At 42.3% G+C, this 24,458-nt stretch overlaps 1 protein-coding gene across 1 annotated transcript; it reads left to right on the top strand.

Annotated features, from left to right (window-relative positions):
* The first annotated feature begins 5,263 nt into the window (after positions 1-5,263).
* Positions 5,264-17,465, top strand: LOC310675173 (cytochrome P450 2K1-like). The gene is made up of 9 exons (XM_083435375.1): positions 5,264-5,527; positions 7,303-7,465; positions 8,193-8,342; positions 8,731-8,891; positions 9,424-9,597; positions 11,959-12,106; positions 15,978-16,162; positions 16,533-16,674; positions 17,062-17,465. Exons 1-9 carry the CDS (start codon positions 5,345-5,347, stop codon positions 17,247-17,249), a joined length of 1,494 nt encoding a protein of 497 aa, XP_083291501.1. The 5' UTR covers positions 5,264-5,344; the 3' UTR covers positions 17,250-17,465.
* The last annotated feature ends 6,993 nt before the right edge of the window (positions 17,466-24,458 follow it).

The following is a 24,458-nucleotide window of genomic DNA, read 5'->3' as shown; positions in this document are numbered from 1 at the left end:
TTGCCCCAGTGTGGTGAGCGCTTCCAACCTGGTTCGGAGATCTCTGCAGGCGGCATCCATTTCCTCTTCCCTTTTCTTGGAGGCCCGTACCTCCGCGTTGAGTTGAGTTACTGCATTTCGCAGTTCTGTCAGTTGCTGTTCTGGATTCATTTTGCCTGATTTGTGTGAGCTCTCGAAGCACCCCTCCTCTGCCCTCGCCGCGTCGACTCACGTGGCGAGGTTCTTGGTGCCAAAACTATGAGACGGAGCTTACTGTCAGAGCTGGCTCCTGGTCCCAGCTCACAAAGGACCAACGCTAGCCGGTAGTAAAGTATCACAGTCTTTATTGAAGAATAGTTTCCATTTCCGAGCCTCAGCGCCCCAGCTCTACGTCTGGAGTCTAGACCGGCGAAGCTCCGTCTGAATCTCCGCCCCCTGTACACCAGTTTAAGACTCTAATCTTACTCCACCTCTCCCTTCTCTCCTTTCTCCTCTGGGTCCTGCTGCCCCCCGGGGTCTCCTCCCTCCTGGACTCCTCTGACGCAGACGTTGACCCTCCTGACTCCTCCCGCTCTCTTTGGCGGGCTTTAGGACTTGGCTCCCTACCCGGGCTGCCAACTGTGCCGCTTTCCTGTACATTTGAACTTGGCGCGCGCGCGCGTTTAACCTTCCTCTTAACCGTTTCCTCGCTCCCTGACGGAGGCGTGGTCAATCCTGCCTCATGTTCTCCCGCTGGTAGCGCGCCGCCTGATCCCGATGCCTGGGACTCCTCCCCCCTACTTCCCTCTGGTGTGGACGCTGGTCCAGATTTCCAGCTGCTGCTCTCTGAGTCCCCTTCTCCCTGAAGTGCCCCCCTGGGTACTCCCCTTGCCCTGACCATGGGAGCCCCTTTTTGTGAATCCTCTGATTCACTGGACAGACTCAGAGACCTCGGATCGCTGTCATCGCTGACATTTCCTTCGGACTCCTCCCCTTCGCTCTCCATTTCCTCCCTCTCCTGTGCCTCTGCTCCTGAACCCCTGACAATACAATTCCCCAATATTTGACAATAGGCTTATTGGTCGATAGTTGGAAGGTAACTTTTTGTCCCCCTTTTTAAAGATTGGGATAATTATGTAATTCTGCCATGAATTAGGCAGAATTCCAGTTTTGTCCACCACAGTGAATAGTTCTGCTAGTATCGGAGCCCACCATTCTGGCTTGGCTTTAACTAGTTCAGACAGGATGGCTCCAATGTATTTGGATCCTGTAGAAGACAAGGCTATACAATTCTGTATATAAACTGCCCCAGGAGATTGGACCATTGGCAAACATAAAGACATACCCACCTATAGATTTATAGTTTTTTGTACCCCCAGCCCACTCTGCATCCATGTAACCTACCAGTTCAGGATCACTGTAATCTGGCAACTTTAATTTACAGTTCATGATACCCTTTAGATGTCTGACAACTCTCTTGATAGCTGTCCAGTCGTGTTCAGTAGGAACTTTCACTTTTCTGCTCAGAATAATCACTGCATTTGTTATAACCAACCTGCATGTCATGATCAGGTACAGAAGTATTGCTGATCTGTATTTGTTGTTGTCAGGCAATGGCTTTGTTTCCTTCTGGTTCTTTAAAAAGTCTGTAGTAACAGATGCAGCAACTGGGTGTGCTTCTGGCATCTCCATGCTGTCAGTTAGTTCAGTGACTTTCTGTTTCTGGCTTAGAATAAAACAACCATCTTCTCTCTGTATCTGGACTCCTAGATAGTAATGAACCTTTTCTTGTTCATTGACCGCCACATCTTTGCTTAAATTTTCTTCTACTACTGTGTATTCTCTGTCATTTATGATTGCAATTATCAGGGCATTCATGAATGCCAGAATGTAAGACAATTGTTCAATCTTACATTTGTTGTACAAATACTTGTCTCCATGGCCCTAGCTGTGTTAGCATGGTGTGTGATATTTTGTTCCATGCCCTAGCAGCTTCTTTTAGTCCTTAAAGCCCCCTTTGAAGTCTGCATATCAAATGCACTTTGTTTGACTTGATAAAACACTTGCTTCATGTAAATCTCTGAGATTTTGCCATGTAAAAATGCAGCTTTTATGTCTATGTGTCTCGTGCCTATTTGCTTAGGCTTAGGCGGCTTTGTTATGTTATGTGACTGCTCCAGGCTGCCTTTGATACAAACTATCTGAGCCTCTTGGGCTTGCTGATTGGAAGGTCAGCGGTCTAAATCTGCATGACGGAGTGAGCTCCCATTGCTCTGTCCCGACTCCTGCCAACCTAGCAGTTTGAAAGCCCGTCAGTGCAAGTAGATAAATAGGTACCGCTGCAGTGGGAAGGTAAACAGTGTTCCTGTGCTCTCTGGCACTCATCACGGTGTCCCGTTGCATCAGAAGTGGTTTAGTCATGCTGGCCATATGACCCAGAAAGCTGTCTATGGAAAAACAACAGCTCCCTCAGCCTGAAGGGAGATGAGCACCACAACCCATAGCTACCTTTGACTAGACTTAACCGTCCAGGGTCCTTTACCCTTTCTACCTTTTTTACAAAGTACAATCCAAAATAAAAACTAGCATCCAAAATACTACAGAGAAAGATAGCTACTCCTAGTTTATTCTGCTTTTCCCATGCCTTGACTAGTGTTTTGGCTACTTCACTGGTGCCAGAATGCTTTTCATTTTCCATGCAATCCAAGATTCCTCTAAAATAAAATATGGCATAAAGGTGGTTTGTCCATAGAATCATAGAATCACAGAATCACAGAGTTGGAGGAGACCACAAGAGCCATCGAGTCCAACCCCCTGCCAAGCAGGAAACACCATCAGAGCACTCCTGACATATGGTTGTCAAGCCTCTGCTTAAAGACCTCCAAAGAAGGAGACTCCACCACACTCCTTGGCAGCAAATTCCACTGTCAAACAGCTCTTACTGTCAGGAAGCTCTTCCTAATGTTTAGGTGGAATCTTCTTTCTTGTAGTTGATGACCATTGGATGATGTTCTCTGAGAGTCTGGGTAGCTTGCTTAAGGCTTCCCTCATCAATGGAATTCTGACTGGCCATATCAAAAATGGTGGAAATGTGTCAAATTCAAAATCAAAACTTCAGTCTCCACAAGAGGAAAAACTCAAAACCTTCTCTGCCTAGCTTCTGCTCTGAGAGGGAAGAGGGAGCTAATTTCATTCTCACTGGAGTCAGTGGAAGTCACCATGACCTCACCAGGAAATAGAAAAAAAATGTCTGGTTTGAATTTCTCTTCTCTCTTAAGAAAATCCAGCCACACCCACTATAATACTTTAAATTTTGTCTTCACTGGGCCCCATAACCTTTGTAGGAATGGATTTAGGCACTATGAGAGGATGTACAGTTTAGTTATTGTCCTTCCTTGTTCACATTGTTGCATGTCATCTGCTCTAATGTATACAAAGATATACCCTAATGCCACCATGTTCAACAGTTTCAAGATGAAAATGAATAAAAACTATGCTAAAAAGAAAAATATTTGTGAGTGTTTCAATTGGAGAAAGTTCAGGAAATACTGGACACAATGCAGTCGTACCTAATTAAAGTGGAATAATTTCATCTGCAAATGATTTCACAATGCTGCTCTCTACTCCCAGTGTAACAACAAACTAAGTTTACAGGTAATCCTGAGTGATGACTTCGCCGCCTTCAAGAGCATTTGAATCTGTTCTGGAACATAGCTGTCAACTTACAGATTTGAAAATAAGGGACCAGCAGCCTCGAAAATAAGGGATCAGCAGCCAAAATAAGGGATTTTAGTCAACCAGCAGCCAAACGAAGCCTCAAGCAGTGGTTCCCACAGCGCAGCAACCCAGCAAGGAAAACCACTGTCCCCTCTCCACTATGAAGCGCTGAGCAAAGGCGAGTCCCCAGGCAATGCAGCTGATTTGATTGGCACAAAGCATGCAAGCTCCACCCCCTTAGTTGTTCGTAGACTCCTTATTGGGTGAGCAATGCAGCCAAGCAACACAGTTGGAGCCTCCCTCCTCCCTGGCCTGCAGGGAGGGAGGAAGAGGAGCTACTTCCTTTGAAACCTGGGAAATTTAAGGGACATCATCAATAAGGGACAGCAGCAGGACACGGCGCTGGGATAAGGGAGTTTCCCACCAAATAAGGGACGGTTGACAGCTATGTTCTGGAAAGCATTAGTTTCTGCAAGTAAGCACCACCCACTTGAGTATACATTAAACTGAAATGCAAATCATCCAATGTACAGCATTGAATAGTTGTGGAGAAGAAAAAAAGTCAAAGGGATGGTTAATGTTCGCTAGAAACATTATGTAACATAATATATGGGCTGCTCATTGCAGTTGGTAGACACTGTTGTTGACCAAACTGCACTGTAGTTTTGTTGTTTTCGAAGAAGTCTTTTAGACAGTGTTAGCCTTTGGGTTGCCAGGTTTTTATATGGAGGGTTTTGCTTTTTTCTGTTCGGCTCACTTGCGACTCCCAAGCCTACATCTGTCAGGGCCGCTGGCAAAGTGGCAAAACTCCCCCCTTTCCCCGGCTCACTGTAGGCTTGGGAGTCATGGGAGGGTTGCCCCGTCATCCAGGAAAAAGCCTTGCTCCACAGATCTCCCACTTGCCCGCTTGGTCCTTCGCTTCCTTCCTGCTCGGGCTGCTGGTGGAGGCAAGGGGCGGGCCAGGGAGGGGGGTCGACAGGCCACGAGAAGCGCCCCCTCCAATCCCCCCTTCAGCTGGTGGGCGGCCTCCTTCCCTTGCCCCTTCCTTGCTCTTGTGCACACACGGAGCAAGAACCAGCTCCTCGCACCTGTAAAACAGGCTCTCTCTAACATTCCAGAGAAACCAAAAAGAAAAGCCACTGTTTTGAGCTCGTCTCTTTTATGGATACAACGATTAGTTTTGGCTACAACCATTGGGGATTGCACCAGCAGGGTAGAAAAACGCCTTTGCAATGCTTTGTTCTGATGCGTGGCCTCGCCTTTAATGAAATAATGCGCCCCCCTCCCAGCCATGGTGGCGATGCTGGGACCAGCCAGGCAGCGCCATTGGTGCTTGTGGTCCTCAGGAGCTCCATCCTGCTGTGGCGCTTGCCATCTTGCCTCTCCAGAAGTCCATACTGGTGCACTTTCAGAAATCCATCCCTGAATGCAGTTCAATGATTACAAAGAATTTCACAATGCTGCCCTTTACACCCATTATAAGAGATTAATTTTATACAAAATCTGGATCCAGGTTCAAGAGAGTTTAATAATGGTTTAATGATTAGCTCGAGACAGTACCTAGCATAATATATATGCTGCTCACTGCAATTGCAAGACATTGTCCTCGACCAAACTGCACTGTGGCTTTCATTATAACCACTGCAAAAAAATTGCTTGCTGAAACAAAATGGATTGGACGGAGCCAATTCCAGCGTTGTTCCTCTTTATCCTTATGATTTCCTTTGTTTTGAAACTGGGCGCTTTCTGGAACAAGAGCTCCCAAAATCTTCCACCAGGACCGAGGCCTTTACCTCTCATTGGGAATCTCCACATCATGGATCTCAAGAGGCCTCACAGAACCATGTTAAAGGTAAAGCTTCCAGTTCTTCCCATGGCAAGGCTGAAGTGTACTGTAATAGATTACATTTTGTTCTTTTAGAGCCTATAAATCTCATCTCCCCTTTGTGTGCTACAGAACCGCCTCTTATCTTTCCCAATCATAGGACCTAGCTGCAATTTATAACTGGTAATTTGAACAAGGTGTTTGGTGTCGAATCCCGCTTGACTCTGCCTCCATTTTCAAGGATGCAAAAGTGCCAATATAAACCTTGCCTAGCCCAACCTCCTTCTTGAGCCTATCTTTCTAAACTAGATTTAAGAGGTGCCATTAAAGATATAATCACTTTTAATCTTACAACTGCCTATTTTGTTCTGGTTTTCTGATTATGCCAGCAAATATTTGTTCTGCCACAACTGAATAATAATAATTTATTATTTATACCCTGCCCATCTGGCTGGGTTTCCCCGGCCACCCAACAGACTAAGAATATGATAAAACATCAAACATTATAAACCTCCCTTAAAAGGAGTGCATTCAGGTGTCTTCTAAAAATCAGATAGTTGTTTATTGCCTTGACATCTGATGGGATGGTGTTCCACAGGGCAGGTGCCACTACCGAGAAGGCACTCTGTCTGGTCCCCTGTAACCTCACTTCTCACAGTGACGGAACCACCCTAAGGCCCTGAGCCCTGGACCTGAGTGTCCAGGCTGAACAGGAGTGTGCGGAAATGCTCCTTCAGGTATACAGGTGACCTTTAAAAGTCAGCATCAACACTTTGAATAGTGCTTGGAAATGTACTGGGAGCCAACATAGGTCTTTCAGAAGCAGTGGTATATTGTCTTGGCAGCCACTCCCAGTCACCAGTGTAGCTGCTGCATTCTGGATTTGTTGCAGTTTCCGGGTCACCTTCAAAAGTAGTCCCACATAGAGCACATTGCAGTAGTACAAGCAGGAGATAACTAGAGCATACACCACTCTGGCAAGACAGTCTGCTGGCAGATAGGGTCTCAGCCTGCGTACCAGACAGCTGCGTTGACACAGAATTGCCCTTGCCTCCATGGACAGCTGTGAGTCCAAAATGACTCCCAGGCTGCACACCTGGTCCTTCAGGGGCACAGTTACCCCATTCAGGACCAGGAATCCTCCACACCTGCCTGCCTCCTGTCCCCCCAAAGCAGTACTTCTGTCTTGTCAGGATTCAACCTCCATCTGTCAGCCACCATCCATCCTCCAACTGCCCCCCGACACTCATACAGGACCTTCACCACCTTCAATGGTTTTTATTTAAAAGAGAGGTAGAGCTGTTTATTATCCGCATACCCCACAAGTGAGAGCCCAGGGGCCTGAACACTCATCCCCCAACACCACTTTCTGGACACGCCCCAGGAAGAAGGCGCAAAACCACTGTCTAACAGTGCCCCCAGCTCCCAGCCTCTCTAAGATGGTCCAGAAGGATGTCATGGTCGATGGTATCAAAGGCCATTGAGAGATTCAGCAGAACTAGGAAACAGCTTTCACCTTTGTCCTTAGCCGGCCAGAGATAATCGAGCAGCACAACCAAGGCAGTTTCAGTCCCATAATGAGGCTTGAATCCCAAATGGAAGGTATCCGAATGGTCCGCATCCTCTAGATGTTCCTGGAGTTGTTCAGCAACCACCCGCTTAATCACCTTGCCCAAGAATGGAAGATTTGAGACTGGGTGTTAGTTAATGCAGTCTTGGTTCTGTCAGAGAGGATTTGCATTAATATATTCTTTGGGTATACCAGAACTCTCTTTCTCACTTTTTCTTCCGTTGAATTCCAGTTGTCAAAGCAGTATGGCCCTGTCTTGGGCATCCAAATGGGACCCCAGAAAACTGTGGTGTTGACAGGATATGAGACAGTAAAGGAGGCTCTGGTTAATCAGGCGGACGCATTTGCTGACAGGCCCATCGTTCCATTATTTCAAGACCTTGCACAAGGCTTTGGTGAGGCACCTCCCTTTCTATTGGAACTGGTAATGCTTGCAGACACAAACAGGTCTCACCAGGTGAACACAATCTGTTCCCAAGAAATGGTTTGTAAGACGAGTGTTTGCAAAGCATGTCATCGAAATTCATTGTTTCCTGTGGGGGAAATCCTTGTGAATTTTTCAACCCACCTCAGTGCCTTTGACATTGACAGAGTATCTGCAGGCATTAGGCTGAGCATGTGTCACAAAAAATGTCAAATGTGGATTTCTGCAGATCAAGCTAAAATGTTAAAAATAGTGGACCAGGTCAGCCTTTTTCTGTTCTTGACTTTCAGTGGATAAGTGGTGCTCTGTTGAAGAAACAAACATGAAGACCAGTTAAAGCAAACCTTTCCCATTCCCACCTTCTTCCAAATAGTCATATTGTAGAGGTGGGGGAGAAGTAATGCCACACACCAAGGGCAAACTGACTGAACCATTTTCTGCCCCAGACTATATAGAGAAGAAAAATAAAGCCTACTCTAGCCTACACTTTATAATGGAAAATATTGATCAATGGGTTCTCAGGTCATGCTCTGATGGCACAGCTGCCAGCTACTTTGTCAAAGCTCAAACGTCTGAGTCTGAATGGGAGAATAGCTGGGATCCATTCTCAGTTCCATGGAAGAAATGCAGAACACAATTTATTGATATTTTTGTACAATGGCCATGCAGACATGAAACCTTTCCTCTCGTCTCATCAGGTGTAATTTTTTCTAATGGTGAGAACTGGAAAGTGATGCGGCGGTTTGCTTTAAGCACATTACGGGACTACGGAATGGGAAAGAGGACCATAGAGGATAGAATTGTTGAGGAATGCAGTGTCCTGATAAAGAAATTTGAATCTTATGCAGGTGAGTTTGTGTTTTCCTCTGGTGCATAGCTATACTAGCATAGTTTAAAGGTGCCAAGACTATTGTGTCACATATTCCTAAATTCCAGAAGCACAGCTCCCAGGGTTTCCTGCAATTGGTCTGTTCCTGTAACGTGCAGATTGTACTGCAATAACTCCTGTGACTTCCAAACATTTCTTAGCCCAGCTATGGCCACAGCCATCAGCACTTAGGATCAGTTTATTTGTTAAATGAGGTCTACACATAGGGAAGCTGCCACTAGGGATTTAAGGGAACAAAGAACAGACTTAGCATGTCCATTCTAGGAATGTTGTACTCGTCTCTTATGTGTTTTACATCCCACATTTTAAACAGAATATTTTTGCTTAACTGTCATATTTATGTATAGGAAAACCATTTGAGACCACCACAATTATGAATGCAGCTGTTGCTAATATAATAGTGGCCCTACTACTAGACAAGCGATTTGATTATGAAGATCCCACATATATAAGACTTCTGAAGTTGGTCAATGAAAATGTCCGGCTCGCCGGAAGCTCTTCAGTCACGGTAATCTATTTTTTCCAAATAAAACAAACAAACACTTGATTATAATAACGGTGTATGCAAAGTGGGCAGGGCAACCTGTTTATTGTATATTGTTCAGGATTCACTACAAAACACAGAATGATATTGTGAGAAACCTGGTGATGATTCAAAATATTATAAAACTCACATGGCACAGTCATCCCATAACTGTAACAAAGTCTCCTTTGCACACACCCTTTCTTGTCTCACTGCCATCGGGACTCCAAGGACAAGGAAGAACAAGTGATAGTTGGTTCCATGATGGCTCAGAAGGGGCCTCCAAGGGCAGATCTCCCTCTCTGAAGGCGAACCTCCAGAGGAGACCCTTCATACCCTATTATCCCGGGGTTGCACATAAATTACGCTGCCCTGGGGTAGCCCACCCCCCATTCCAAATGCCACTCAAGAGTTTTGTGTTGTATTTGGGCAGTCATGCTCCGAGAGACCCAGCTGAGAGTACAATACTGAGTTTTCTAATGTCTCTTTTTCCTTTTTCACATTTTTATCCTTTCAGCTGTATAACATGTTTCCTGCTCTTGGTTTTCTTTTGGGGGCTCATAAGACTATCAATCAAAACAGAGATGAGCTGTTTGCCTTCATAAATGCCACCTTCATAAAACACCTCAGAGATTTGGATGAAAATGACCAGAGGAGCTTTATTGACTCATTTCTTATCCAACAGCAAGAGGTAATGGAGTCTTTTAAGTTGGCCCAGAATAAGCGTTGACAATTTCAATTCATGTTTTAAGGGCATATTTGCAAGTGAATGCATAAGTTGTAGTCAGGAAGTCTCACTTCAGAAGGGACCAACCTGGCATACTTCCTACCATTTCCCAATAGTCGGCCATTGTTAATGTGTTACAGAAGTTGCCTCTGCAGGGTCAATGGTTGCATGCTCAACAGCAAGGAAAAAACATTGGCCCATGCACTTAAATTAGGGCTTCAGTTCTTTTAACCATTACTAAGATTGGAAATGAATATGAATTGGATTTCTGTTTACCAATTAATTAGCACCCAGAAAAGGAAACAGGTGGTTGGGTGACAACAAAGTTCTAAATAACAGGTTGGAAATTATTTCTAAAATCTTAAACTAATTAATAATGAGTTTGAAAAGTTAAAGCAGATATACAGGCCTGGTGTGCTGGTCCCATGGGTTACCCGAGAGGCGAGGTCCAAGTCAAAGGCGCAACGTGGAGGCAGTCCGTAGTAGCTGAAGCTGGGTGCAGGGCAGGGAGTCGGGTGAAGTCAGGAACAGGCATGCAAGCAGGGAGACAGGGCGGGTCATGAGCTCAGGCAGGAAAGCAGGACAGGGGCCAGACAGGAACTAGCAACCAAGAATGTTGCTCCTGGAAGTTGGGACTGGGGCTGGCCGGCTTTTATCTGCCCCGAGGCATAGGGCGGCCCTGATCCTCTGGTGACTCGCCTCTCCTGGCTGGAGGCGAGCACTCCTCCTGCAGAAACTTAGTTCCTTCCTCCTCTCTGCCCTGAGCCTCTGCAGCTCAGGAGAGGCTGGAGGGTTACCGGACCCAGAGGCAACCTCAGCTTCCTCCATCTAAATACTGCTGCTAGTTCCTTTGTCTAAACATAGGCTGTTGGCTAAGGAGTTAAGCACCACGATTCGCATCAGAGAAGGAGGAGCTGGATTGCCTAGCTTCCCCGACCTCCTCTCTTAGCTGGTGAACAACAGCTGTGACTATGGAGAAGCAAGACATTTTGGGGTCTTGATGCTGAGCCCCTCCATCTTAGGCTCGGGTTGTATATATGTGTAAATAAACCCTATATCGGACTTCCTGTTTCTTGCCAAGGGATATGGCTGCTTCCCATGAGATAGGACCCCCAGTTGTGCCAGAAATTCAAGACTAATATGAGGGTAATTTGTCCTGCTGACCCCTCCAGGGGATGAGGGGGCTGTCTCACCCACAGATCGTCTGATATCTGTCGCCCACAACAAGATGTGGGGGCAGAGGACGCTGGGTGCTGAACCCTGGCACAGAAGAACTCTCTGGATTCAATCTCTCGAGCAGGGACACCTGTTTTTAAAAATTACTAAGATTCAGACCAAAAACGGGCATTTCCAGGATGGAGGAAATGAAAGAAAAATCTGCTAAATTATGCAGTCGCTTGGGCTGAAGAGGAGATAAGATGGCGGCGGTTGCTGCACACTTACAAAAAGAAGAATCCTCCTTCCCCAGAGAGGCTGGAAATATTTTCTCGATTATAAAAAGGGGTGTATTTTACATAAAAATGCATTTGCTTGCATGGATACATTTTTACACATGGTTTGAAGAGAGAGTGACAGCAAATTTTGAGTGCCTGCCGGTTTTCCTAGGGCTGGGGAAAACTGGTGGGGAGGACATGGAGTGCATAGAAGAGCTGGAACAATTTCTATATAACTTACTGTTTAGGAAGCACACCCTCACCGAATTGCATTTACTGGACACATTCAAAACATCATCAAAAGAGAACAAAGAGAAAACAGGGTCATTATTCTTAACTTTGGATGGAAGCCCAGGACTTTCAGCAGAAGGAGATGCCACCAAGAGAACTGTCTTTTAAAATAATCTAAGAGAGGGAAATATTGAAATAAAAGCTCCTGTTAAAACAAGATTGGGAGTCACATACCAGCGAATGATTGATTGAGAAGACAAGGACGGTAAATCAGAATTCGGAAACTGGAAATTAACAAGAAAGAAGAAAACAAATAAATATATTATCTCTGAAACCGAGGGCATGAGGAATCCTACCTTTAAAATTTCTTTGAATTTGGAATATATAATGGTAATATTGTATATTATTTCATTTGATTTGTTAAGAATTGGGAGATTTTTATTGGAAAATGAATGAACATTATTTTAAAATAAATAAATAAACCCTATATCATCCTGATGGCATAGTCTGGAAAGCCTGGCATCTCTCACTACTTAGCGACTGAAGTGATGTGCAATGATACTTTGGATCATTGGTTCCAGTCAGGTATTCATTTTTATCTTTGCACATGAAATTTTCTCACTGCATTCGTTCTAATCAGTTCATACTCTTTGCAACCCAGGAGGAGAAGAAGAAGACGACGAATGCATATTTCCATAATGAAAACTTAAAAGCTGTTGTGGCCAACTTATTTGGTGCTGGCATGGAGACCACTTCTACCACACTGCGCTGGGGACTGTTACTAATGATGAAATATCCTGAAATTCAGAGTGAGTGCTTTTCATTGCGTTGGCTCCCATTACTCTGAGATATCTTAATTCCAGTTATATGTAACTATTAGAGAGAGAAAATATTTATAATTTGCATACACACACACACAATTGTTCAGTCATAAGTTTTACATTTCAACCGGGACTCCCTTCTCCCTCTTTCTGTGGTTCTTTACATTTCGTTTCATATTCCTGCATACTCCAGATTATCTCAACATATTCTTTTAGATATATATTCCGGTATATATCCCATAGATATATTGAAACTGCGGGTTTTTTTCATTAATCCTGCCAATGTCTTAGTATGTTTACAGTTTGTTTGAAAATTCGTAATAAACCATTTCCATTGCTTTCTAATAATAAGAATAATCTTGTTCTCCCAGTACGTTTTGCCATTTCTGCATAGTCCATTAATTTCCGTATCCATTCTTCTCTTGTCGGAACCTCTTCATCGTTCCATTTTTGAGCAAATATTAATCTTGCAGCAATGGTTGCATAAATAAATAAATTTGTATAACTTTATCTAAATTGCATACATAAATAAATTTCTAAATATTCTATAGTAAATAAATTTCTAGGTAGTTCTGATCTCATAATTTCCAAAAGAAAAGCTTATGGCTTTTTAAACATCATAAACATCTTTTTCAGTTCATCATATATCATTTCCCAGTAAACATATGAAAAATAGTACTTTATTTCTCTTTACGTTTCCAGCACATATTCAGTTTGGATTTATATATTTTAGCCAATTTACTAGGTGTCAGGTACCATCTATGTAACATTTTCATATAGTTGTCTCTTAAACAATAACATGCTGTAAATTTTATATCCACATTTGATAAACTTTCCCATGCCTCCATTTCTATATTATTACTAATATCTATTGCCCAGTGTATCACTGAAGATTTCATTTGTTCGTCCTTCGTCTCCCATTCCAACAAGATCTTATACATTTTAGATATCACTTTAACATTACAGTTTAACAGGTCTCTTTCTAGTTGTGAATTTCGTTCCCCAACCCCCCGCTTCATATCCCTTTTAAATACTTCATTCAAATGATGATATTGTAACCATGTTGTTAACATCTCTGATAAATCTTTTAAAAAAATTAATTTACCGGTAAATTCTCCAAAGGTGAAAGCCATAGTGGTGTTTTGGTCTCCAAAAGGTTTTTATACTTATCCCATACTCTATACATTTTTTTCCTGATTATATGGTTTGTAAAACCTTTATGTACTTTCACATTTTCATACCTCAAGTAAGCGTGCCAACCAAAAATATTCTCATGAGCTTCCCAATCTGAAATATGTGGATTATTCAATAACAATCATTCCCTCAAACAGAATAGACAAGGTGCTTCATAATAGAATCTTATATGCGGCAGGAAAAAACCTCCTTTCTCTTTCATCTGTCATTTTCTTATGTTTTATTCTTATTTTTCCTTGCCAGATATATTTAGAAATATATTTTTGCCATTTGTTGAAACAATTTGTCGTCCTGATCACTGGTATTGATTGAAGCATTCCATGACCTTTTAAAATGTGGTTTTTTTGTAGGGGGGTTATTGGGTGGTTGTTTTTATTTTGATTATGTATTTTGTGGTTTTCTATTTTGATTTTATTCTGTAAATAATAAAGATAAACAAAAAGAATATTGTCAGTAATACATTCATTTTAATGGTTGAAGTAATGAAAGTTTCATTCTACTCCATATTTGCAAATTTATTTTACTATCCTCCCAAGTTTTAAAATAATTATCCTTATACAAATTTATATTCTTGCTCTTAACCACACACCCAAATATTTAATCTTCTTTTCACTCTTTAAGATGGATAAACTTTGTAATTTATTTTTACTCTCATCATTCATATTTTTTACCAGGAGTTTGGTTTTATCTTTATTAATTTTAAGACCTGCTATTTCTAAAAAATAAAATAAAAAATCTTTTCCAATGCCTTTGGGATTGACTCTATTGGTTCCTCGACAAATATCACCACATTATCTGCAAAATCTATATTATATTGTATTGTATTGTATTGTATTGTATTGTATTGTATTGTATTGTATTGTATTGTAGTGTATTGTAGTGTATTGTATTATATTATTCATATTGCCCCTTTCCCGCTTTTATTCCCGCTTTTTTTATTATTACATCTTATTCTTTGTGCCAAAACTTCTAAAACTGTTATAAACAATGAAGGTGATAGTGGGCAACCATGTCTAGTTCCTTTTGTTATTTTACAATTCTCAGTCAATACATTACTTACTGATGGAGCAGTATAAAAGGTAAAGGTAAAGGTACCCCTGCCTGTACAGGCCAGTCTTGACAGACTCTAGGGTTGTGCGCCCATCTCACTCAAGAGGCCGGGGGCCAGCGCTGTCCAGAGACACTTCCGGGTCACGTGGCCAGCGTGACATCACTGCTCTGGCGAGCCAGAGTCGCACATGGAAACGCCGTTTACCTTCCTGCTAGTAAGCGGTCCCTATTTATCTACTTGCACCAGGGAGTGCTTTCAAACTGCTAGGTTGGCAGGCGCTGGGACCGAACGGGAGCGCACTCCGCCGTGGGGATTCGAACCGCCAACCTTTCGATCGTCAAGCCCTAGGCGCTGAGACTTTTACGCACAGTGCCACCCGCGTCCCTGATGGATCAGTATATATTGCCTTAACTCCTTTTATAAAACTGTCTCCACAAACCATATATTCCAAAGCCTTAAATATATAATGTCCCAGGAGACATTGTCAAATGCTTTCTCGGAGGCTAAATGCTTTCTCTTTCAATACAGTTTTCAACCTATTAGCTAATATGTCTGCAAACAGTTTATAATCATTATCCAACATCGAAATAGATCAATAGCTCTTAACCAGCTTTGGATCTCTATTTTGCTTATGAATCAAAGTTATGTATATGCTCTTCTGGGATTTGGGTAACTCTCCTGTATTCAAAGTTATAGTCATAATTTATTTTAAAGGTTGCATTAGGTAATCTTGAATTTTTTAAATAATATATTGCTGAAACTCCATCAGGTCCGGGTCCCTTCCCTAATTTTGCCTGTAAAATTACTTGCTGTAATATCATCTTTGTGACAGGTCTATTCAGAAATGACATTTCAACTTTTGTTATCTTAAGCAGTCTGTTGTCTTCTAAATATTTAGCCATTTCTTCTACTTTACCTCATTTGCCTTAATGTGGTGCTGTATAAAAGCTCACTAACTGGTCTATTATTTTTTTTCAGATTTTCCACAACTCTGCCTCCTACATTTATTCTATCAATGCAGTTTTTTCTTCTTTATTTGCCAAGCTAATAGTTTTCCTGTATTTTAGAGGCATATAACTTCCAAGTTTAACTTCTTTACAACATGATCAATTTTATTCATTTAGTCTTATTATTTTGCTTATTTACATTCCCAGTTAGAATTTTCAAAGACATCTTGTTCCATATTTATTTATCTTTCGCCTCTACCTCTGTTGAATCTTCCTCTTCCTTCCTCCAGCTTCCCTTCCAAATGCTCTTTCTCCAGCTAACTCTTTCCTATATTTTCTCCAAAATTTGTCAGGGTCTGGAGGATCCCAAAATCTTTGTTTTTGACCTATTTATGTAAAAGATACCACTTCAGGATATTCCCAGCAGTGATATTTTAATAATCATTCTGGATGCATATCTCTCCCTCAGGTTATTGTCTAAATTGTTTGTTTGTTTGTTCTTCTTAAAAATACATTTGTTAAATTCTAGAGATTAAATTTGTGAGCCTATGGAACTGTAGAATGAGTATGTGGCAGTTTTATGCTTTGGAGATTAATTTCTAAGAGACCTAAGTCAAATAGATAATCTGAGCAGAAAAATAAACATATTTATTTTTGTTTCCCCCAGTAAAGGTCCAAGAAGAAATTGCAAAGGTTGTTGGATCTTCTCAGCCAAGGATTGAACACCGAACAAAAATGCCTTATACGGATGCCGTGGTCCATGAGATCCAAAGATTTGCCAATATCGTCCCAACCAACCTGCCACACGCCACAGCTACAGATGTTACCCTCAATGGCTACTTCATTCCAAAGGTGATCCTTTTCATTGAACTGCTGCCTACTAGTTACAATATATTTTAAAGCTTTCCTGGGAGTAAGCCCCTTGGACTTCAGGGTGGGTGACATCTGTGCAGACTTGTATTGGATTGCACTGCAAGCATGCAAGCTACCCTTCGGAAGCTGTCAAGCATCAGCTTCAACCCATTAAACAGATCTCAGTGGAAAGGAGCGCAAGGTTGGAAAAGAAACCACTTCTAGCGGGAGATCATGACTTATACATTAAAGTTTTTGGAACTAAAGACATTTCTCAGATGAACTCAAATCTCATTTCTCCTACACTAAATATTTATTGTACCAGAGGCATACACTTTATTTTAAAATGACTCTTGCTTTCCCTTTGCAGGGGACATACATCATACCACTGCTGTCCTCTGTGCTGCACGATGAATCTCAATGGGAGAAACCACATAAATTCTATCCTGAGCATTTTCTTAACTCTGAAGGAAAATTCGTAAAGAGAGATGCTTTCATGCCTTTCTCTGCTGGTAATTTTTTTTTACTTTTGTGTATATCTGTATAGTGTGTGCTTAGTCAATGGGATTTTTACATGCATGGAAAGTAGCCTATTGTGCAAAGGTAAGAATCACATTAGTTGCTGTGGCCATTTCTGCCACTAGATCTGGCCACCATTGGTGTGCGGCCCCTGGAATGTTGCTCTCCAGGGAATGTGCCCCACAGGCTGAAAAGACACCCACCCCACCCCCCCTGTTTTCAACATTACAGGATGGCTCGTATTGGGAGTTCATAATTCTTTTAAGAGGGGCACTGTGAGCTGTTATTTTATCTCTGCATTTTAGTCTGCTTTAAAGTATTTGAGATGCTATTAAGCAACTGCTAAACCCAGTTTCTCTGCTGCCTGTGTGTCCTTACAGGTCGGAGAGCATGTTTAGGTGAGACTCTTGCCAAAACAGAGCTCTTCCTCTTCTTCACAAGTCTGCTACAGAAATTCACCTTCCAGCAACCCCGTGGAACATCTCAAGAAGACCTGGACCTTACTCCTGCTATTGGACTTACAACATCGCCCATGCCCCACCAACTCTGTGCTCTGCCACGTTTCTAAGACTCACAAGCTCCTGGCTTGCTTAGCCTACCTGTGTGTGCAATGCGAGCCTTTCTTAAAACACCCCTGTTCAACAACGGTATTTGGGTTGAGTAGCCTACTGGTGGAAATGGTGCATGCTTTGTCACAAATCTTGTGTTCCCCTTTACCTAACATACTGCCGAATCCCGTGAAACCAGCATTGGAGCATCTCTTACTTAAAACCTGGCCCTGAGTCATTCACCAAAAGATCACTATGGAAACAATTTGCCTCACAGCGAAAATTCTGTCTTCTGTTCCAGCGATCAGCTGAATATGATGGGTGGGGAGAGGGGAAGGGCCAGCTGCTCTGAGGCAAAAGCAAAGGAAAAGGTGCGAGCGAGCGACCAGAACCTCCCAGGTATCGATCAGTTGATCCCGATCAACCTGTTGGTTATCCCTGGAATAAAACAGCCATCTTCCATCTTCTCTCTGTATCTGAATGAACTTTCTCTGAGAGTCTGGGTAGCTTAAGGCTTTCCTCATCAATGGAATTCTGACTGGTCATATGAAAAATGAAAATGGTGGAAATGTGTCAAATTCAAAATCAGAACTTCAATCACCACAAGAGGAAAAACTCAAAACCTTCTCCGCCTAGCTTCTGCTCTGAGAGGGAAGAGGGAGCTAATCCCATTCTCACTGGAGTCAGTGGAAGTCACCATGGTCTCACCAGGAAATAGAAAAAATGCCCGCTTTGAATCTCTCTTCTCTCTTAAGAAAATCCAGCCACACCCACTATAATATTTTGAATTTTGTCTTCACTGGGCCCCATAACCTTTGTAGGAATGGATTTAGGCACTATGAGAGGATGTACTGCTTAGCATGTCATATGCTCTAATGTATACAAAGATATACCCTAATGCCACCATGTTCAACAGTTTCAAGATGGAAATGAATAAAAACTATACTAAAAAGAAAAATATGTGTGAGTGTTTCAATTGGAGAAAGTTCAGGAAATACTGGACACAATACAGTCGTACCTAATTAAAGTGGAATAATTTCATCTGCAAATGATTTCACAATGATGCTCTCTACTCCCAGTTTAACAAACAAACTAAGTTTACAGGTAATCCTGAGTGATGAGTTCACTGACTTCAAGAGCATTTGAATCTGTTCTGGAAAGCAATAGTTTCTGCAAATAAGCACCACTCACTTGAATAAACATTAAACTGAAAGGCAAATAATCCATTGTACAGCTCTGAATAGTTGTGGAGAAGAAGAAAAATCAGAGGGATTGTTTAATGATTTGCTAGAAACATTATTATTGGCTGCTCATTGCAGTTGGTAGACACTGTTGTTGACCAAACTGCACTGTAGCTTTGTTGTTTTCGAAGAAGTCTTTTAGACAGTGTTAGCCTTTGGGTTGCCAGGTTTTTATATGGAGGTTTTTGCTTTTTTTCTGTTTGGCTCCGCAGGCCTCCAAGTCTTGGAGTTCTGCTTAGGGGTGGAGCAAGGGGGTGCAGTGATGGCGGGCCATACTGGGTGACATCCTGAGGGAGAGTGACACTCTGCATGCGTATCCCCACCTGCGACTCCCAAGCCTACATCTGTCGGGGCCGCTGGCAAAGTGGCAAAACTCCCCCCTTCCCCCAGCTCACTGTAGGGAGTCATGGGCGGGTTGCCCCGTCATCCAGGACAGGCCTTGCTCCACAGATCGCCTGCTTGCCCACTTGGTGCTTCGCTTCCTTCCTGCTCAGGCTGCTAGTGGAGGCGAGGGGCGGGCCAGGGAGGGGCATCAGCGGGCCACGAGAAGCGCCCCCTCCCATCTCTGCTGCTCCAGAGAAGCGGGCACGGAGCAATGGATCCAAACTACAAGAAAGAAGATTCCACCTAAACATTAGGAAGAACTTCCTGACAGTAAGAGCTGTTCGACAGTGGAATTTGCTGCCAAGGAGTGTGGTGGAGTCTCCTTCTTTGGAGGTCTTTAAGCAGAGGCTTGACAGCCATATGTCAGGAGTGCTCTGATGGTGTTTCCTGCTTGGCAGGGGGTTGGACTCGATGACCCTTGTGGTCTCTTCCAACTCTATGATTCTATGATTCTATGATTCTATGATCCCCCTGCCAGCTGGTGGGCGGTCTCCTTCCCTCGCCCCTTCCTGCCTCTTCTGCACACATGGAGCAAGAACCAGCACCTCGCGCCTGTAAAACAGGCTCTCTCTAACATTCCAGAGAAACCAAAAAGAAAAGTCACTGTTTTGAGCTTGTCTCTTTTATGGATACATTGATTAGTTTTGGCTACAACCATTGGGGATTGCACCAGCAGGGTAGAAAAACGCCTTTGCGCAGGGGCCATGCTAATCCGGACTTCCGGGTTAGCGCCATCGGCGAATCGCGGAGTTCCTCCGACCGGAGGAACTGGCTCCGTGGAAACTGGGTCTTCCCACCGCGGCGAAGGTGGGGACCCGCTAGAAATCCCAGGTGGAGGAAGCCTGGGAACGTGGGGTTCGGCAGGGCACCAGGAGCGCCTCCCCTGCTCACGGGGAATCCCATTTTGGGGCTCCGGAGTGAAGTGGGGTGAGTGGCGCGGTGCTGCGAACTGATTGCTACTTTCACGGAGTGAAGCCGCATAGCCATTGCCGGAGAGCGCTTACTTTTCCCTGTGGACAATTGGACTTAAAACAAGTACCCGTGAGTAGAAACGGAAAATTGGATCAAGAAACACCTTAATTTGGCACCGAAGCAGGAAGGTTCAAAACAGGAAGTCCGCCTTCCGTTTTTTGTAAACAGACTGAAGCGAAACCTTGTAAGCTAAAGCCTGGAAAGTTGTCTATAAAAGCCTAAATTTCCTTCATTTATAACCACTAAAACCCCCCTGGAAGCAGGAGAAAAGGGGGGGGGGACTTTGACTGTTTAAGCCTGGTGGGAGGGGGAGTAAAGAAAGACAAGGTTCCACTGTCTCAAACCTGGGAACGGGGTGTCAGAGTCAGAAATTGTTGGAGATGTTCATTGACTGTGAATTGGAACACTTTGACAGATAGCTAAAAAAGAGAAATGAACTGATTCCAATGTTGCCTTTTGCATTTTAAATGAAAAATGAAAGTAACTTTCCTTTGTTGGACTCGCCTTAAAAAGATGGATACAAATAGAAATTGCCTCCTCTAGAGGGAGCTTGTTAAATTGTTGCTGCAGTCTACTTGGGGACTTTACAGCTGTGAGATTAAGATTGTGGGACCAGTCCTTTGACCTTGAATAAAAATGTGCTGGGAGGAAGTTTTGGTGCTTGCTTTATGCAAGACAAGTGCTTTGTTGGAACAGATGCATGAGAAGATGGATTTGATGAATGAGAAAATGGATTTGATGACTGTTGTGGTCAGTAACTGCGGACAAACAGGGAATACTGATACAGAAATCATTCAGGGACCAACTCAGGAACCTGTATTGACTGGGCAAGTGCAAGAGCAGAAGATAATGGAGGAGGTTGCGGTTGCACCTCAAATAATACAAATGGAGAGACCTGAGGCCCTGCAGGAGCATAAGCCGCTGTTTTTGAAGATTGAAGTTGGAGTGGGCCAGGGGGAGTCTGGAGCTGAGGAGGTTCTTAACTTCGGAGGGACTTTGAAATATACTTTCAAATATTTTTTGGATTACACTGATGATTGTGGGGAGTGGGACTGTGGGGAATGAGCTGCCCTGGTGAAGGGAGATGGAGATAATTTTGGGCTGGAATCTCCCAGAGACCTACTCCTCAATAATAATAATAATAACAACAACAACAATAATAAATTTTATTTATATCCCGCCCTCCCCAGCTGAAGCCGGGCTCAGGGCGGCTAACAACAATTAAATAATCAAACAATCAAATGATCTAACATTCTAAAAACATTCCACTATAAAAATTAATTAAAATCAAATTAATGGCAACCGTTAAGCAAAATTCTGTGCAGGTTGCCAGAGGAGGGAGTCAGGTTGGGCCCTGACCAAAGGCCTGGTGGAACAGCTCTGTCTTGCAGGCCCTGTGGAAAGATGTCAGGTCCCGCAGGGCCCTAGTCTCTTGTGACAGAGCGTTCCACCAGATTGGAGCCACAGCCGAGAAAGCCCTGGCTCTAGTTGAGGCCAGCCTAACCTCTCTGAGGCCTGGGACCTTCAGGATGTTTTTATTTGCAGACCGTAGGTTTCTCTGTGGGGCATACCAGGAGAGGCGGTCCATACCAGGAGAGAAAGGAAAGAAATTAAGAAAGAGACCAACAAAAGACAAGGAAAAGTGCAGGTATAAACAACAAGAAGAAGATGATCTGCAGAAGGGACATGGAAGAGACTTAAGAGCCTCGGACATAAGATTACCAGGTTGATGGACTAGATGGAATGGACAGTAAGGACTGACATAACCCGAGACCAGGAAGAAGAGACGTTGGATGAAGATTGGAAGAAAATTTATAAAGAAAAATTCTTATTTAGGGAATTAGCGTAAAATTAATGAATATTAGGGAAAATGTTGGAATGAAACTATCTGGCTTTAGTAGAAATGATGTAAAGAGTTATGTATAAATAAGTATTACTTTTCAAGCTTTAAGGTATTTTACGGTAAGATAAGGTTAAATAAATCAAGGCAAACTGAATAACAGAATATGGGGAAAGATAGGAAGGATTTGCTGAGTTAATTAATAGGTTTAATTGTTAAGATAAATTAGTCAATAAAAATTGAGAAAGATGGAAAGAATTTGCTGAAATAACTAATTAAACTAGAATACAAAAAGGGAGGTGTGAGGAGGTCAATGAAACAAGCAAATGGAAGTTAAATATATGCAATATGGGATTTGTGTTTTTTCTTTCTTTCTTTCTTTTTGTTGTTGTTGTATTGCTGTATTGGTTTTTATGTATTTTTTTCTTTTTTTCCCTTTTTTTATGTACTGTAGTGCTGTTTCCTATTTTTTTTCTTTTCTATAATCCTGAAACTTTTAATAAATATTACTTTTAAAAAAAGGAAAAAAAACCGCCTTTGCAATGCTTTGTTCTGATGCATGGCCTCGCCGTTAATGAAATAATTGCCCCCCTCCCAGCCATGGTACGTTTGCGTTGACGTATAGTAGTGGTTTTCTGAAATAAAACCAAAGGGCAATTCGCTGCTTGGCTGCAATTTTGCAAATACAACTAAGGTCTTTGCTCTTTTGTAGTTCTCCCATTGCCAGGTAGATTTGATATCTGCGGGCCTCAATTTTGTTCTGTTCCTACATTATGACTCTTCCACTGCTGCTCCTGCCGAGTAGGTGACTTTATTCATGTAGATCCTGCCACGGTTTTTCTCTTCTTTTCTTAGAATAAGGCAGCAGCCAACGGACCGGCTTTGTACTGAACCTTTTGTGAATATCTATTATAGTTGGTGAACAGTGAAGGGATCCTGTGCAGACATAGATGGAAATCGGATAACTATCAGAGGGTTGTGATTGTTCTCTCTCTCATTACAGTAATTCAGAGTTTTAATAAAATAATGCCATAGCAATCTGAATTGGAGCTTTTGATTAAGAGTGCAGATGCACTTATCACTTTTTAAGCCTGGGTGTTCCACGATTTCAAAACAAAACCCCAGAGAATTCTCTACCTCCAAGGGAAAAAAACCCTCCAACAAAACAGATATCTACATGTGCATTTATTTTGAAAATAATCATGGTGGTGGCGACGGCAGCCATGGTGACAGTGCGGGCACCAGCCAGGCAGCGCCATTGGTGCTTGTGGTCCTCAGGAGCTCCATCCTGCTGTGGCGCTTGCCATCTTGTCTCTCCAGAAGTCCATACTGGTGCACTTTCAGAAATCCATCCCTGAATGCAGTTCAATGATCACTCCAAAGAATTTCACCATACTGCTGCCCTTTACACCCATTATAACAGATTAATTTTACACATAATCTGGGTGACAGGTCTGCATCCAGGTTCAAGAGAGTTTAATAATGGTTTAATTTTTTCCCCCAATTCTTTTTATTAATTTTCATTTAAGTAACCAAAAGTAAACAAATCAATAATACCAAAATATCAATAAACAACAAAAAAGTAACATAAATTTCCATTACAATTCTTCATCATCTTGTTTATATCTCTCCTCTATGTCCCTATTGACCTCCTTCCCTCCTGACTTCGGGCTTCTTAATAAAACTCCTTTCCCCCCCTGCAGTTTCATTATTAATAGTTTACACATCGTAAGATTTATGTCAAACCTGCTGTGGTTTTTAAACTTTTATAATTCCCTTCAATGTATGTTATAAATTTATTCCAATCACTAATAAACTTTGTACCTTTTTGGTATCTAATTTTTTGAGTCATTTTTGCTAGTTCCTCATATTCGAATAATTTTATTTGCCAATCTTTAACAGTTGGAATGTCTGGATTCTTCCATTTTTGTGCTATTAGTATGCTAGCAGCCACTGTCACATATTGGAATAGTGTCTGGTCCTCTTTTTTAATTTCATCCCCAATTATTCCTAATAGGAAGGCTTCCGGTTTTTTAGCAAAAGTATATCTGAATATTTTTTTTAATTCATAATATATAAGTCCCCAGAACTTCATTTCTTCACAGGCCCACCACATATGGTAGAATTTCCCTTCTTTGGTTTTACACTTCCAGCAGGCTTTATTTCCTGTTTTGTACATTTTTCCTAATTTCACCGGTGTGATGTACCACCTGTACATCACCTTTTCCAAATTTTCTCTAAGCGTGACAAAGGCCGTGAATTTCATTCCTTTGGTCCATAATTTCACCCAATTATCATATTCTATGTTGTATCCCAAATCCATTGCCCATTTTACCATAACCTCTTTTATCTCTTCGTCTTTAGTATCCCACTCTAACAGTAGGTTATACATTTTCAATAATAACTTAGTTTTACCTTCTATTATTTCTATCTGAAATTTAGATTTTTTTTCATTTATCCCTGTCTTTTTATCTTCATTCCATACTGTACTTATTTGATGAAATTGCAACCAGCCTGTTAGTCTATCTTTTAACTCTTCATATGCTCTCAGTTTCCATCCGTTTTCTGTTCTTATCAATAAATCTTCATAAGTCAATCTTTCTCCTTCCATGTTTGTTTTTTTAGTAGTTAGGATATCAGTCGGTGATAGCCACCAGGGTGTTTTCCATTCCAAAAGTTTTTTGTTTTTCTCCCAAACCTCATATAATGATCCTCTGATAATGTGACTTGAGAAACCTTTATGCACCTTTTCTTTACTGAGCCACAGAAAAGCGTGCCATCCAAATCTGTTG

This window comes from Podarcis tiliguerta, assembly GCF_965153285.1.
Source record: "Podarcis tiliguerta genome assembly, chromosome: 3".
Lineage (NCBI taxonomy): Eukaryota > Metazoa > Chordata > Lepidosauria > Squamata > Lacertidae > Podarcis > Podarcis tiliguerta.
This window is presented reverse-complemented; position numbering and strand designations above follow the sequence as displayed.